At 38.9% G+C, this 13,964-nt stretch overlaps 1 protein-coding gene across 2 annotated transcripts in view; it reads right to left on the bottom strand.

Moving 5' to 3' along the window:
- nup153 (nucleoporin 153) overlaps positions 1 to 13,308 on the bottom strand; it is a 16,323-nt gene extending 3,015 nt beyond the window's left edge. Inside the window, exons 1-18 of one of the 2 annotated variants that reach the window (XM_067500893.1) lie at positions 13,178 to 13,308; positions 9,169 to 9,391; positions 8,758 to 9,033; positions 7,529 to 7,668; positions 6,578 to 6,706; positions 6,227 to 6,343; positions 6,018 to 6,062; positions 5,716 to 5,769; positions 4,254 to 4,394; positions 4,083 to 4,135; positions 3,796 to 3,928; positions 2,838 to 3,005; positions 2,650 to 2,748; positions 2,472 to 2,556; positions 2,277 to 2,375; positions 1,530 to 2,180; positions 1,165 to 1,365; positions 1 to 961 (exon numbers count right to left, since the gene is read on the bottom strand). The exon at positions 1 to 961 is cut by the window's left edge and continues 17 nt beyond it. In XM_067500893.1, coding sequence (XP_067356994.1) covers positions 1 to 961; positions 1,165 to 1,365; positions 1,530 to 2,180; positions 2,277 to 2,375; positions 2,472 to 2,556; positions 2,650 to 2,748; positions 2,838 to 3,005; positions 3,796 to 3,928; positions 4,083 to 4,135; positions 4,254 to 4,394; positions 5,716 to 5,769; positions 6,018 to 6,062; positions 6,227 to 6,343; positions 6,578 to 6,706; positions 7,529 to 7,668; positions 8,758 to 9,033; positions 9,169 to 9,391; positions 13,178 to 13,306 — 3,704 coding nt within the window. In that variant the 5' untranslated portion in view covers positions 13,307 to 13,308. The remainder of the gene's footprint in view (positions 962 to 1,164; positions 1,366 to 1,529; positions 2,181 to 2,276; positions 2,376 to 2,471; positions 2,557 to 2,649; positions 2,749 to 2,837; positions 3,006 to 3,795; positions 3,929 to 4,082; positions 4,136 to 4,253; positions 4,395 to 5,715; positions 5,770 to 6,017; positions 6,063 to 6,226; positions 6,344 to 6,577; positions 6,707 to 7,528; positions 7,669 to 8,757; positions 9,034 to 9,168; positions 9,392 to 13,177) is intronic. The other variant, XM_067500903.1, reaches the window with a different exon arrangement.
- Between the last annotated feature and the right edge of the window lie 656 nt (positions 13,309 to 13,964).

Below are 13,964 nucleotides of genomic sequence, written 5' to 3'. Positions count from 1 at the left end.
AAAGTGAAGGAGGGCTTGGGGGCTTCTGGAGCAGATTTTTCACTCTTGTCTGTTGGTTTGCCAAAGGTAAATGGGGGGGGAGGTTGCTCTGTTGGTGCACTGGGTTTGCTGAAGGAAAACCCACCTGAAATAGCCGGCGCTGTAGCGTCTGGCTCTTTGCTAGCAGCACTGAAGACAAATGCAGAGGAAGCAGCTTCCTTCTTTTCCTCTGGTTTTCCAAAGGTAAACATAGGTGTGGCTGTTGCTTTGTCTGTCTGCAAGGACCCAAAAGTAGAGCTGCTTTGTGGTTTGGTGGTTGCCAGGTTTGGCTCTCCCAGCCTCCCAAAAACAGACCCAGTGGTTTTTGTGTTTGTTGATGTGGGGTCATCCAATGATACTGCTCTGTCACTCTTTTCTTGAGATGCAGAAGGAGAAGTAAAACTAACAGAAGATGAGGTTGTGGTGGTGGTGTCTGATAGTTTCTCTTCTGGTTTTGACAGTCCAAATTTGAAGTTTCCTTTAGAGGAGCTTTCTATGCTAGATGATCCTGTTCCAAACACTGTACCACTGCTAGCTCCAAACTTGAACCCAGAACCTGTAGAAGGTGGATCTGACATTTTCTCATCACTTGAGCCAGCCCCAAATTTAAAGCCCTCAGATGAGCTGCTGAATTTGAAACCTGATGAAGCAGTAGTGTCTTCTGAAGTGGTTTTAGATGAAGAGGTTCCAAATGGGACTCCAAATTTGAATCCACCTGATGATGAAGAAGCTGAGGACTCTGAAAATGATCCCCCAAACTTAAAACCTCCAGCTCCAGACCCCGAGTTATTGTCTGATGTGCCGAATTTAAAACCCCCAGATCCAGACTCTGAGGTACTGTCTGATGTGCCAAACTTAAAACCACCCGCAGTAGTGGCAGATAGGCCAAATGTAGAAGAGCCCGATGTCCCACCAGCAGATGAACCAAATGATGTGCCAAAAGCTGAGGATAAAAAATGAATGAAAAATAAATAAGCATTCATGAAGTGCACAGATTATATGCAGGTTATTTTTCAAGAGACTCAGGTGTCTAACCTAATATTAATATAAAAATAATAAATAAAAATCCTATACCAACAAAATATGTAGTTAATATTTAAAACATACACAGGAAAACAATACTACATTATAGTCCCTTTTTGTTACCTTTGGGCTCCACGTTCACTCCAGGTTTGGCTGCCTGACAAGCAATACACACAACATCATCCGCCTTATTGTGTACCAAACAGACATCACAATCCCATGCACCCTCTGGCTTCTTGAACTTGTCTCCAAACCCAAACGCCGAAGCAGTATTGGCTGAAGAAGTGGATCCTGTGGAACCAGCTGATGCTCCTGCTGATGCACCTATAGTGTTGATGAGGAAAGGAAAAATATCCAACTATAGAATTAGAAAATAACTTTTTGTCTTATACAGATAATTCTACATTAATGAAAATGTAAAACTGCCAAGAACAAAAGATTCAGTTATTTGTATAATGTCAGTATTACCATGGTTGTGCTTCAATTACCTGGTTTAGCACTCATGCAGGCCACACACTGTGTGTCCTCTGCTTTATTCTGTACCATACATGTATCACACTCCCATGCACCCTCAGGCTTTTTGAACTTGTCTCCAAATCCAAATCCTGAAGAAATAGGGGCTGTAGAGGTGGGTACAGTCTTAACAGCTGAGAAAGCAGAAGGAATTGTTAAAGAGGATTTGAGTCCTGTCCCTGGTTTAGCCGTTTCACAGGCCACACACTTTACTGCATCAGGCTTGTTCATAACAAGACATGTATCACAGTCCCAGGTTCCTGCAGGTTTAGAAAACATTGTGCCAAAACCAGTTGTGGCTGTAGTGGTGGAGGTTGTGTTGATGCTGCTGTTCTCAAGCCCAGCCGAGGGTGGAGGTGAAGGCTTACTGTCCATTGATTTGGATGAGGAGGAGCTGGGCTGTGGGGCCATACAGCAAACACACTTTGTGTCTGATGGTTTGTTCTCCACCAAACAGACATCACAGCTCCAGCCTGGTGGGGCTTTGTAGAAATCACTACACCCTACTGTAGAAGAGATGGAGGTGGTGGTGGCAGAGGTGGAGGAAGGGGCCATGGATTCTGTGGAGGTCAGTTGCGGAGGCTTATCCGGGCCTGGAGACGTCTGAGCAACAGGAGAGGCAAAACCTAGAGAGAAAGAATTAAAGTTAATTTAAACATTCAACGATGTAAAAACAGATGAACATCAAAAACAAAGAAAGCTGCAGATAATGTGGCAACCACCTGCTTTGAGAACCTCCAGCACGCTCCCCTGCTTGAGCACCTTAGCAGGTTTAAAGGGTCCATCAAAATCTTCTGTGCTTTTGCTGCCTGTTGGCTTTACTGCAGAAACAAAGATCAAAACACACTTTATTTTTTTTCAGCTACGGCAAAAATATAATTCTTAATATTAGGTCAACTATTGGAAAACATTCGGACCTGCTGCCGACATAGGAGTGGCCAGCTTCCCATTTGACATAGTTGGGCCTAATTTTGCTACAGGTGCACTGAAAGTAAATCCAACCTAAAAAGAAGAAAAGCAAATAAAACGTATTATCAATGTCAGTGTTTAAAGGAATGGATGATTTAATTATTAAGAAATTAACTATTTACTTACTGAAGGAGAAAAGCAAGGTGGGCTAGCAGGAGTTGCTTTGACAATAGGGGAGGAAAATGTAAAAGGTACACAAGGAGGCGTTGAGGCCATTGGAGGCTCCTGATGAAATAAATAACATTTTAAAAATTAGCAAAATGTTACTATTGACAAATAATGTATTAGAAGAATGAGAATGCTTGAGGACAGACCTTATTTGTGACCGGCTCCTTAACAGGAGTAAGGACTGTGGTGTTGGGAGCAGGGCTAATGGTGCTGGAGGTTATGAGAGGTGGAAGAGGGGAGGAGAAGCTGAAGGTTGGCAACGCAGAGGTGCTGATGGGAAGTGAAATAGTTGGAAGGTCTGGTACCTCAGCCACCTAGTGAGTAAAAACAAACACACAGCAACAGTAAGAGCATTAATTTGTGGTTTCATTTCCAAACGCTGAAGGACCCATTCTCTGATCTCGACTTGTAACTCTTCTCCTTAGTCAGGCCAAAAATACTGATGATAGTTTTTCTACCTATTTCCATTACTTGATATTGTTTTACATTAGTGATAAGAACTACATACTTAAAATCTAGAGTTAAAATACAAACAGGGTTTGTCGTACTACATGAATTTTGGCATAAGGCACTCCACAGCTCTTGTGATGTGCCTTATGCCAAACAAAGATAAAAAGGTATTTACCTGATATATAACAATCAATGTGGAAGCTACAGTAAAAATTATGTGCTACCACAAAGTAAAATAAGTAGAGGTGCCTTAATTACAAGTGAAAAAGGAATGACCTGTCAATCAACAGTAACTATTTTAAGGAATGTTTGTGTAATTGGAGTGTGACAAATGCTAATCAAAAAGCTGATTCCTGATATTCCTCTGAACTCAGGGTGGTAGATTGGAGGGAATACTTGTACTCAGTTGACCCATCTTTTGCCTTGCACCTGGGTTTTATATTAAGGTAATATAAATAGAGCTGGCTGCTTTCAGAAACTGACACACTGGTGTCTCTTCCTCGTGAAGGGCTTTCAGACACACTACACATTGTAGGTCATGTTTGATCAGAAAGTAACTGTGAGGAGTTCAGGGATAACTGTGAGGTTTCAGACAGCGGCTAAGCAAGGGAGAACCATCTGTAAATATGTATTCAATGTTTATATGCTGGTCACCTCATCATCCTCAGAGCGTTTAGAGGAAGTTCGTGCATTTGTCCTCTCTCTCTTCATCTTGCCACCTCCAGAGCTGACCCTGCTGGCTGCAGGTGTGCTGGACAAAGGATAGGCTGGGCTGGAACCCATTGTGCTAGCAGAATGATAAAAGAGGCTCAGTAAGTTATTAAGTAAGTCTAGCTCAGTAAGCTACACAAATGTGTGTCAGGCATCAACAAAAAACTAATAATTATAAAGAATGTTGTGAACCATTCATCAGACCATTCATGATAATTCCGGATCATTACCTTCGAGATGGACCTGGGGCTGGATTAGGAAGTTGCTTTAATTGTCTTGCGGGCTATTGGAATTAAACAGAGGCAAAGTTATCAAAGAATATGCACATAGACACAAAGTGGCCACATTTAATATGGAGGAACAGTTTAGTGGTATAAAATGATGCAGAGTTTAATTCTGACCGTTTCCCTTGAGTTCCTGTCCGCAGTCCTGGGCACACTTCCAGGAGTTAAAGAAGGCCTGAAGGACACTGAGCGGTTTCCTGATGCGGAGCCTACAGCAGGAACCACCAGCTTTTGCACCGGTGGGACGGCAGTATCCATCTGAATAAAAGAAAGATTGTTAAAAACAGATGAACACTGTTTTCCATACAAAGTTTGCCTCGATGCAACAAAACATACCAGTGTGCAAATTTTATTTTATCACATTGAGTAATTCCATTGCATTTGAATGTTTTCATACAGCTTCAATTTAACAAACAAAAACACACTAGTTTATTTGTATGATTTATTATCCAAAATTAGAAGATGAACAGTAACATTTGGAGAGATTTGAAGAATTACTTCTGGAACAAAAACCACAAAGGCCATATGTCTTACATATCACATCAGGCTACAGCTGCAGAAACTGCACTTAAAAGTGTCCCAGTTTGTTTAATAGTTTCTTGACCATGGAGCACACACAAATTGATTTAAATACAGTGAAATGTATAATTATTTTTTTGTTTGTTGTTTGTGTCCATGTGTCAAACTATAGTGTTATTTGGCCCCTGTCCAGGTAAAACTCCAAATATCCATTCCCTCTTAAATGCTCAGTTAGATACTGCTTTTCTTTGGGGTTTAAAAAGCAGCTGTTGCAGCCTGGGAATGCCTGTTATGACTGAGGACACGTCCAGCACAGACTACTCTTCACACACATTTTAATAAACAAATTACATCACACAGTCGAGCAGGTTTTTCTTCACAAAGACTAGTATGTATAAAAAAGGACATGTGACACATGAACACAAGTGCACACACAGAGTTTAGAACAGCTGTGTCTCAGCCGAGGAGAATCCCATTAACAACTGTAAAAGAAGCCAACAGGCAGTAGGACAAAAAATGACAGGAGGACAAAGTCCAACTTGTGCTGCTGGGTTTGCTTTCAAAACCCCTTTCAGACATGCACTGGAATTGACAATATCCAGACTTTATCTGAAGGGGGTGTATGTGTGAACGCAAACACCCAAGTCTGTTGCCCCTGACATTACTCGGATTTTAACCAGCCAGCTCCCGAGTGCAAAGTTGTTTGGATCATCTCCAACAGAGCTCATTTGTCAATAGAGCTCTGCTTATAGTGCCCAAGCACCACCGCTCAACTACAAGAAATATTTCTTTACAAGTGAGAAGGCATCTCACACAGACTATCTCCCGTTGTTGGCTACATGTCTGAAAGGGAAACTCCTGATAATTTCAGGACCTGATCCATCTGACGTTCTCTAGACTTCATGTCCCAAAAAGGCTTAATTTGTACACCAAGTTTTAAAAAATAAAGTCATTGTAGTAGAACAATAAAAGGGCTAAATATGGAAAAATACTCATAAATGTAATTTTTAAATGAACGTGGCACAAAGGAGTTCATAGGAGTTTCAGAACCTCTACTTACCCATTTCCTTTTTGACGAGAAATGTGAAACATTGAGATTTGTGCCATCCAATGTCTGCAGGAAAAATACAAATACAAATAAATAAATACAAAAATTAAGAGAAAAATTTAGGAAATCTGCATTGTTTTATTGGACTAACCCAAAAACACTTGTCAGGTGGTTCTGATATCAATAGTACAAAATGTGAAGGATACTTATCAGAGAGAGAAAAATATTTTCTTGGTTTTTCAATCTTTTTGACTACTTATGATCACATACAAATTAATGCTTACAATACATGGAGGTACAACAAAAACACCTACTGGTGACATGGGGGATGAGGCTGCTGCTGGGATTCTTTTAGCATCCTGTAGATCGGGATCAAAATGCATAGAATTTACTAAAATATATTTTCCAAGGAACATGCTAAGGCTTAATAACAGTAAATATTAATACCACGATCAATAACGTACAAAGCTTCTCATACACTTTTAAAGTCTGAACTGCTATTGTGCTCTGTGTGTATACTTACAGCCAAAGGGCTTGACATGCGCTCCAAGGACTGCAGAATGCGTCTGGCTGTAGCACTGGTCACCCCACAGGGTTGAGCACCAGCAGGTTTTGCCTTGATCTGCCTCCTTACTGGAGCCTATAGATCAGATGAGATCATTTTTATTATTGTCATTTACGGTGCATCAGTGTCAGAAGTTAGCTGCTCACATATAAAAAGTGTGATTACCCCCTTGTGCATTTCTATGTTCTAGGTGTTAGATAGAACTGATGTGTTGAACCAAGTCTGGTAGGTGCTCCATACAAATGTATTATTATTTTGTTAGTGACACATGGTTTCAGTTTCTAGACTATATAATTCTCCTATGCTCACCTGGTAAGGTGTTCCAGGACGTGTGCGGGAACTCCTGACTGCTGATGCCCCTCCATATGTCGTCTTTCCCGGGTAGAATGGTGAATCTCCAAGCTGACTGGAGTTCAGCACTGTGCTGTTTAATGTTGACTGTAACGGCAAGGGATGCATTAAGTTAAAACACACTTCAAGGTATAAATAAATTCCCTCCACTGTGGTTTAATATGGAATAAGATTATGCTGTGCTGTGCATTAGGTTAGTGTTATAAACATGGAAGGTATTAAGCTAAAACTATTAGCTGTCACTCTTCACATAGAGTAACTGTTAGGAGTTTGCTAGACTGAGTTCTGGTGTCTGGCATGCAGTCAACGACAAAAGGAATATGTACAACTCAGTGACAATTGTATGTTAATGTCTGCTGTAAGTAGACTGAAAGAAACACTGATATTACAGATATGAATCTAACAAATAACAGAACATTAAGTTTTATAAAGTTCAGCAAACTCTGCATGCTCAGCAAACTCACTCCCAATATTCAAAAAACTGCTGAAAACAGAACTCTTCCAGACCTTCCTATGCACTAAAACAAACAAAAAACTTCCTTTCTCATCTTTCTTGCACTTAAATCACATGAAACATTTTTTCTGATAGGACTTTGCTTTGAAGTTTTCTCCTTGACCGTGATTCTTGCTTGCCTTGTCTCACTAAGTTGCTTTGAATAAAAGCGTCTGTGATATGACTAAATCTAAATGTAAATTTAAAACCTGAGATACCAACTTTTATTTACACAGAAAAAACAAAATTTGTACAAGTTTGTGGAACATGTGACTTTGCGGCATTGGGTGCACTGAAATTCCAGAGGGACATTTTATAATAAATTGGGACATGGTCTAAATTGAGGCTTTAAATTACTGAGCTTTGTGGCAGCATTCCTTTTTTTCTATTCCTTTTGCTGACAGACAAATACTCACATTGGAGGACATTCCAAAGACAGACAGGTTAAAAGCAGGCTTTTTCAAACTGGACTGTGAAGGCTGAGGCCCAGAGTTGGTTCTCTCTGTCTCTGGGGACCAAAGCTGGGGAAGTGATGCTGTTTTAGAAGTGGGGACATCTGAAAAGAGGAGATATGTCTCAGATCATTTTGCAAAAATCTAGCTTAACCTTTATATTTCAAACTCAACTACAAAAGAAATACAGCCAGACTATCCTTTAGCACAGTACTAAAAGTTTGTAAGTTGTTTTTCAACTAGCAACCTCCTTTGACTCGATATTTGTACTCGCAGTGTCTGAATTAACACTTGGTTTTAAGGAAAAATTGCTTTGAACTAGTTAATCCTGTGAGGCATGTGTATTCTGCCATTTTTGTGGTTTCATATATTAAAAACTAACAGTGGCCTGGGGGGGGCAACCATGTACCATTAATGGTTCTCATTTTAATCAACATCTAAGCTTGTGACTTCACCTCTAGCTGAAGATGTGTTAATCAGTGGGTGTAGTGTTGGCAGGCTGTGAATTCTTTACCACACATGGCTGGGCTCAATTGGACTGCAAGAGGATAACCAAAACAACTAAATAAACAGACTCGATTTAAGCAGAATGCAAAACCTGTAAACCATCTGCTAGACAGATTACTACTGTAAAACAAAATCTGTTTTCTGATTAAGTTTTCTCATCTTGTTATCCACTTACTGTAAATGAATATAGTGTTCAGATAGGTGTTAGGTCATACTTGACCTCACCCAATAAATAATGTCACATAAAACAAACGGAAGGTATAGTCCTGAAATAAAGACAAACTTTGTTCCTTGTGCAAAAGGTAAAGTATGTTGTAGAAGTGATGTTCAACATTGATAAGACACTAAACTGACAATTGACAACTGAATACAAAGATAAATTCTGTACTACTTTAATCTGTTCAAATAAACTGCTACAAAAATTATTGGATCCGCTGGGAAAATTTTCATTTGGTTGTTTAATCACTAAGCTGGGGCTCAGGAGATTGATTTACTACTAGAGATAAAACATCTTGCCAATGGAAAAAGTGACAGTGTGTGAACCTCGCACACCCTCTAACTATTGAAATTTGTTTAATATCTCAATTCTTACATCTATGGTGTAATATACCTACCCCATATCCGTACACTATATACAGATTCATATGAAAAAGAAAACATCATTTACATGAGCACTTTGCCCTTACCTTTGTCAGAGGCACGAGAGGAGAATCCGCTCGTGGTTGAGATGTTGTCATCTTCATGTTGTGAGAGGTTGTCCTTTATTTCTTTGACCAAGGAGAAGCCAGTGGAAAAGGGACCAGGGGCTGAAGAGGTGGAGGGCTGGGAAAAGAGGCTAGTAGAAGCCCCCAGGCTTGGGGAAGAGGCATCCATTGAGGGAAAATGAAGGTGGGAGCGACTTAGAGGAGGGCGAGAAAGCACATAATCCTGAAAGTTCAGGGATGCCCGACTTGGCGAGGGCTCTGTGCAACGGAGAAAAGACACAGATAAGAATATTGGTTTAGGAACACAAAACTGCAATACTCATTATGGGAATTTGACTGATTTCTTAGTGAATCTAGTGTAGGATGACCCAAGAGATAAAATAAAGTCCTCACCTGTGGTACTGGTGCTAGGCTCAAGGAAATCAGGTCCATCATGAGGAGGAGGCCCCTCTTCACTGCCATTAGGAGGAGAAGGAGGCAACTGGCAGTTCTGGTCTGTCCCTTGTAAAGGCTCTCCTCCTTCAGGAGCATCTCCATTCTTAAAGTATTTCTGCAGCCAGGAAGGAACGATGCTCTTCACTGTGTCTGTCACACGACTGATAAGGCCTGACTGCTGCTGATGAAAACATAAGAAAATGGAGAAAGAGCTATAAATAGGAATGAAATGAATGAGATGCAGGCAAAACAAAGAAGCATAAACTCAGGACGTAATTTGTAGCTACATTAAAAAAAATATTTTGGTAATCAATATTGAGCACACTTGTTTTGGTTAAACATTTTAAAACCAGAGAAACTAATATAAACGTATGCCATTTTAAAATGTATAAAACATATTTTAATTACAACAATTAAAATGACAAAAACATTATAATTTATTAAAAAATTATAATAACTAAAATAATAATTACAAATTATTTTAAACAAAAAATTATAATTATTTTCCAAAAGTTTTTAAGTTGGGGTCAAGCAATTCCACATAAATTGTTTTTGAGGTCTTGTATTAACTATAATCAATGGTTGGCGATTTGTAAAATACAGTTATCACTGTATGTTAATACTTGTACCACCAATACAGACTAAATTGCAGTAAAGTCCTCCAGCTTCAATGAGAGCAAAATAAGCTCAGGAAGACAGAAACTGGGTCAGGCACTGTGTATAGCCCCTTTCAGACATGCACTGGAATTCAGAGATTATCCAGACTTTTTCTGGAGGGGGTGTATGTGTGAACGCAAATGCCCAAGTCTGTTGGCCGTGTTGGTCTGTGTACATTCATTCGTATGAAGACAACAATATCAAACTGGAAGGAAAACGAAATTTGTGAACTTTTTTCGCTAAGGGCAGACCTGGAAATCATCAGACAAATACAAGGAACAGCATGAGATTCTGTGGTATAAGACCAGACTACAAAGCAAAACACTGTCACTTCGACAGCTCTGATTTTGCATCATGACCTGCCCCCTGCTTGAAGTGCCCAAGCACTATTTCAGGTCCTGAACCTCCTGATATCCCCTAAAGTTCATGTTTGAAACAGGCTTATGATTCTATGAGGCAGTGAGCAAGTGACACTGGTCTGCACTGTACCACATTCTAAAACTAGTTCAACTTTAATCGATACAGATGAGTCATGACTCCCACGTCATGCAGGAGAAGTGACCAAATTTCCAAGATTTAAATATCTCCAAAGCCTTCTTTTAACCTTCTATAAAATCTATAAACCGTGGCATCTTAAAAACAAAATCAATTAAATCTGTAGCACAATGATCATTTCACAAAACCATTCAAATGTCTGACAAGAGAGGCTGTAATTTTTCATGATAAAATTTCTTTAGACTGGTACACTTGAATATTTATACATACTGTGGAAGCTAGCTAGCCCATCACTTCACGTATATGCATTAACATTCATCTACTAATAAATTGTATCTGCCTGTTGTTTCCTGCTCATCTATGAAATGCACCTGTTGGCCAAACTTTAGTTTAACCCGAGTACAAAAACAAACAACCTTAAGTGGCAAGAAAGTATAATTACCATCAGGGCTTCTTTACTTAGTGCTACATATCTTCTTGTAATAATGCATTTAAGCATGCTGCATTTTGTACTGTGGGGATAAGAGATGGGATTCAACTACAACTTATCTAATATGAATAATTTTCTCTTAATGGTGAAGTTTTTAAAAAATTACTAAAGTACTTCTGATTTCATTCATCGCAGTAAGAAAACAAAGTCTAAAGAATGATCCTAACAAAATATATATCTTAATATCTAATCACATGCAATAAAATTATCAGACAAAGATGACAACACCAAAAGAATAGTTATACATAATAATAGTATAATAATACACTTAGATAAAATTAACACAAAAAAAAACTGAAGTATGGACATAATGCTGTTCCAAATGGCTGCAGGGCTTTTTCACTGCTCTTGGACATTTATTAACACTGTTGTGAACCATTTTTCTTAAAGCGCCACTTTAACTTGAAAGTGATTGGTCATGTGCTCAACAGAGAGTTTAAGTCATTAGCTAACTGTTTGAATGCAGTTAGCTGGGGATAATGGGTGTTATAAAGCAAAAATTCCCCAGTTCAGGTGATAGTTAATGACTTTGGTCTTCATAATTACAATGACTGTCAACTGGGTTGTCTCTTTGCTTTATTATTAAAGATGAAAACAACATTATTCTTTAAAAAAAAAACTTTACAGAAGTCACCAATTTTTTAACTTATAGCACAGACACTTTGTCTATAGTACATGTTCTAATATTAGCTACTGTGTCCAGTTAGGTTTTACTTTATGTATATAAAGTAACAAGATGACAATGGATTACTAGTGCAAACTTGACTGTCTTCTCCAATCACATGACCTAGCCATCTGCATGCATTAGTTGTCCTTTGAGAGTCTTACATGTCTGCACAGTCAAAGTGGAAAAAAAAAAAAGACTAATAAGAGAATGTGACCAAAAGATTTGATGTGGCACTTGTGCAAAGTGGAACCAGCTATCAGAAGCTGACTGATGCTGGTTTCTCCGGAAAATATCATGATTGCTTTGGATAAGTGAGCAGATGAGTGCAATTAGATTTAAGCCAACAATTCTAATGAATGAATAAAATGACCAATGCCTTTGATCTGTTAAGATTACCAAAACACCTCAGTTGTTCACCCTGTGAATAATTACAATGAGTGCTGTCAATGTATATTTCTATTGCTGAACCAGCCACAGGAGCCATGAGATGAATGAGGACTATGATGGTGCAAGTATAGCATGTCTTAACATGCTCCTTCTGCTTTTTAAACAGCGATCATGTGTAAATTAGATTACTGCAGAAAAGATAACCCATCTTAAATGGAAAATTGTATAAAAGATCATTTATAACCATATCTGTATCATTTGCTATTCATTCAAGTTTGTGTGCAAAGTTCACCCATATTTGAATTTATTCAAACAAAAATATTCTACATCATGTTTGTCAGTTGCTTTATTCGTTTATTGTTGACATTAATGCATCATCCCAGTATTTCAATACTAAGTGGTATAAAATTAAATAAGCCTTTATTGTGTAAGGGCTAATATGAAAACACAAATACAATAAGGCCTAATAGCACACTTCAATCTACTCCTCCCAGATGATTCGCAAAGTCAACAATCTGCTGTATGTATATCTACTCATATTGTCCACTAACGTCACTAACATGATTGAGTGATTGCAATGCCAGATTAGTTGATATCCAAACGTCAAGTGAAACCACTCAAGCAGCCATGTGGGTTCAGCCAATGCTTCCTGCGCAATCCAACTGGCTGAGATTTGGCAAACGTTAACAAGCCCAATATCCAAAATGTTTCCCAACGTCAACAACACGATGTTAAATCTTATACGCGTGAAAGCCGGTTGCACGCAGACAAGTACACAAGTGTATTTCGGAACGAAATAATCTTCAACCGGCAACGGTGTGAAGAGCCTTAACTTAACAGACAACAATGCATTGCTCGTCAATGCTAACCTTTTAGCTAGCACTAGCCACATAAGCTAATAATCAAAATTCCACTTCCTTACCTTCCGCTAACTTCGCTAGCGGCTAATCACTTAGTAACAGAGCTAACGTCGGTGATCCTAGTATGTCATGTGCGCTCTTGTACACTGCCAAATACTGGTGAAGTAGTCTAAACGACTGATTGTATTTTGATGTAACCTACCAACTCGGTCTGGTTTTGCTAACCTATCAGCCGAATTGCTAGTTCACTAGCATCATGGACATGCTAGCAGCGCGTGGAGGCCACGAGCCCTAACAGCAGGCCATGAAATGTCTCCAACAAAACAATAACAAGAAACGAAAAAAATGTCATTGCAGTCAAGGTGACGTCTTCAGCATGGGCTTTTAACACAAAACTTTCTCTTGGTTTACCTGTTTACTCTTGGCGTAAGGTTTAGAAGCAATATGATATCTCCTGCTTCTAATTTTCCCTCCACCCGTAGCCGCCATGGTTCTTTCGTCTGACTGTCTATCGGCGTTTCGGCGCCGGATAGCTGTCATCCAGCACGGCAGCCACTCAATGAGGAATCATGGGAAACGTAGTAGCTGAACATAACAAAGATGTGGGTTTGATTCAAAGGAATTTGAACCACATGCCAATAGCATGCGTTTTTTATTTTTTGCTGCCATATGTGTAAAATGATATATGGCCAGTGTTTGTTTATAAAAAGAAAAATAGGCATATTTTATTATTACAGAAGCAAAGAGTTGTGTGTGTGTATATTTACTCAAGTAGCTCTCTGTTTTACTTGTTTGCCCATATATTTTTACCCTACACTTCCAGTCCATTATAGTTAAAAGACATATATTGTACTTTTTATTCTGCTTCATATCATTTATGGATACTTGAATTACTTTACAGATTCATATTATGAGTTTAAAAATGTTCTAGATTAAACTATACAGCAGTTTATGCAGTAATTACCATTAACGTAATTTGTAACCATAGATACAGGACCAACATTGTTTATGATCCTCAGAAATTTGAGCAGTGTCCTCTTCTTTGACATTGCTGCCAGAGAGTTTGGTTCTACACTCAGAGTAGGACCAACATACTTAATTAGTTTCACAATTTGTTTGCATCAATTACTGTCAAACTGCCGTCCCAAAACTTAAGATGTTAAATGACCTTAGGATGAACAGCTCAAAGACTTCTTGT

The sequence above is a fragment of the Channa argus genome, chromosome 1 (genome assembly GCF_033026475.1).
Source record: "Channa argus isolate prfri chromosome 1, Channa argus male v1.0, whole genome shotgun sequence".
Lineage (NCBI taxonomy): Eukaryota > Metazoa > Chordata > Actinopteri > Anabantiformes > Channidae > Channa > Channa argus.
Note: the sequence above shows the minus strand (reverse complement) of the source record. Positions and strands in the feature narration are given on the sequence as shown.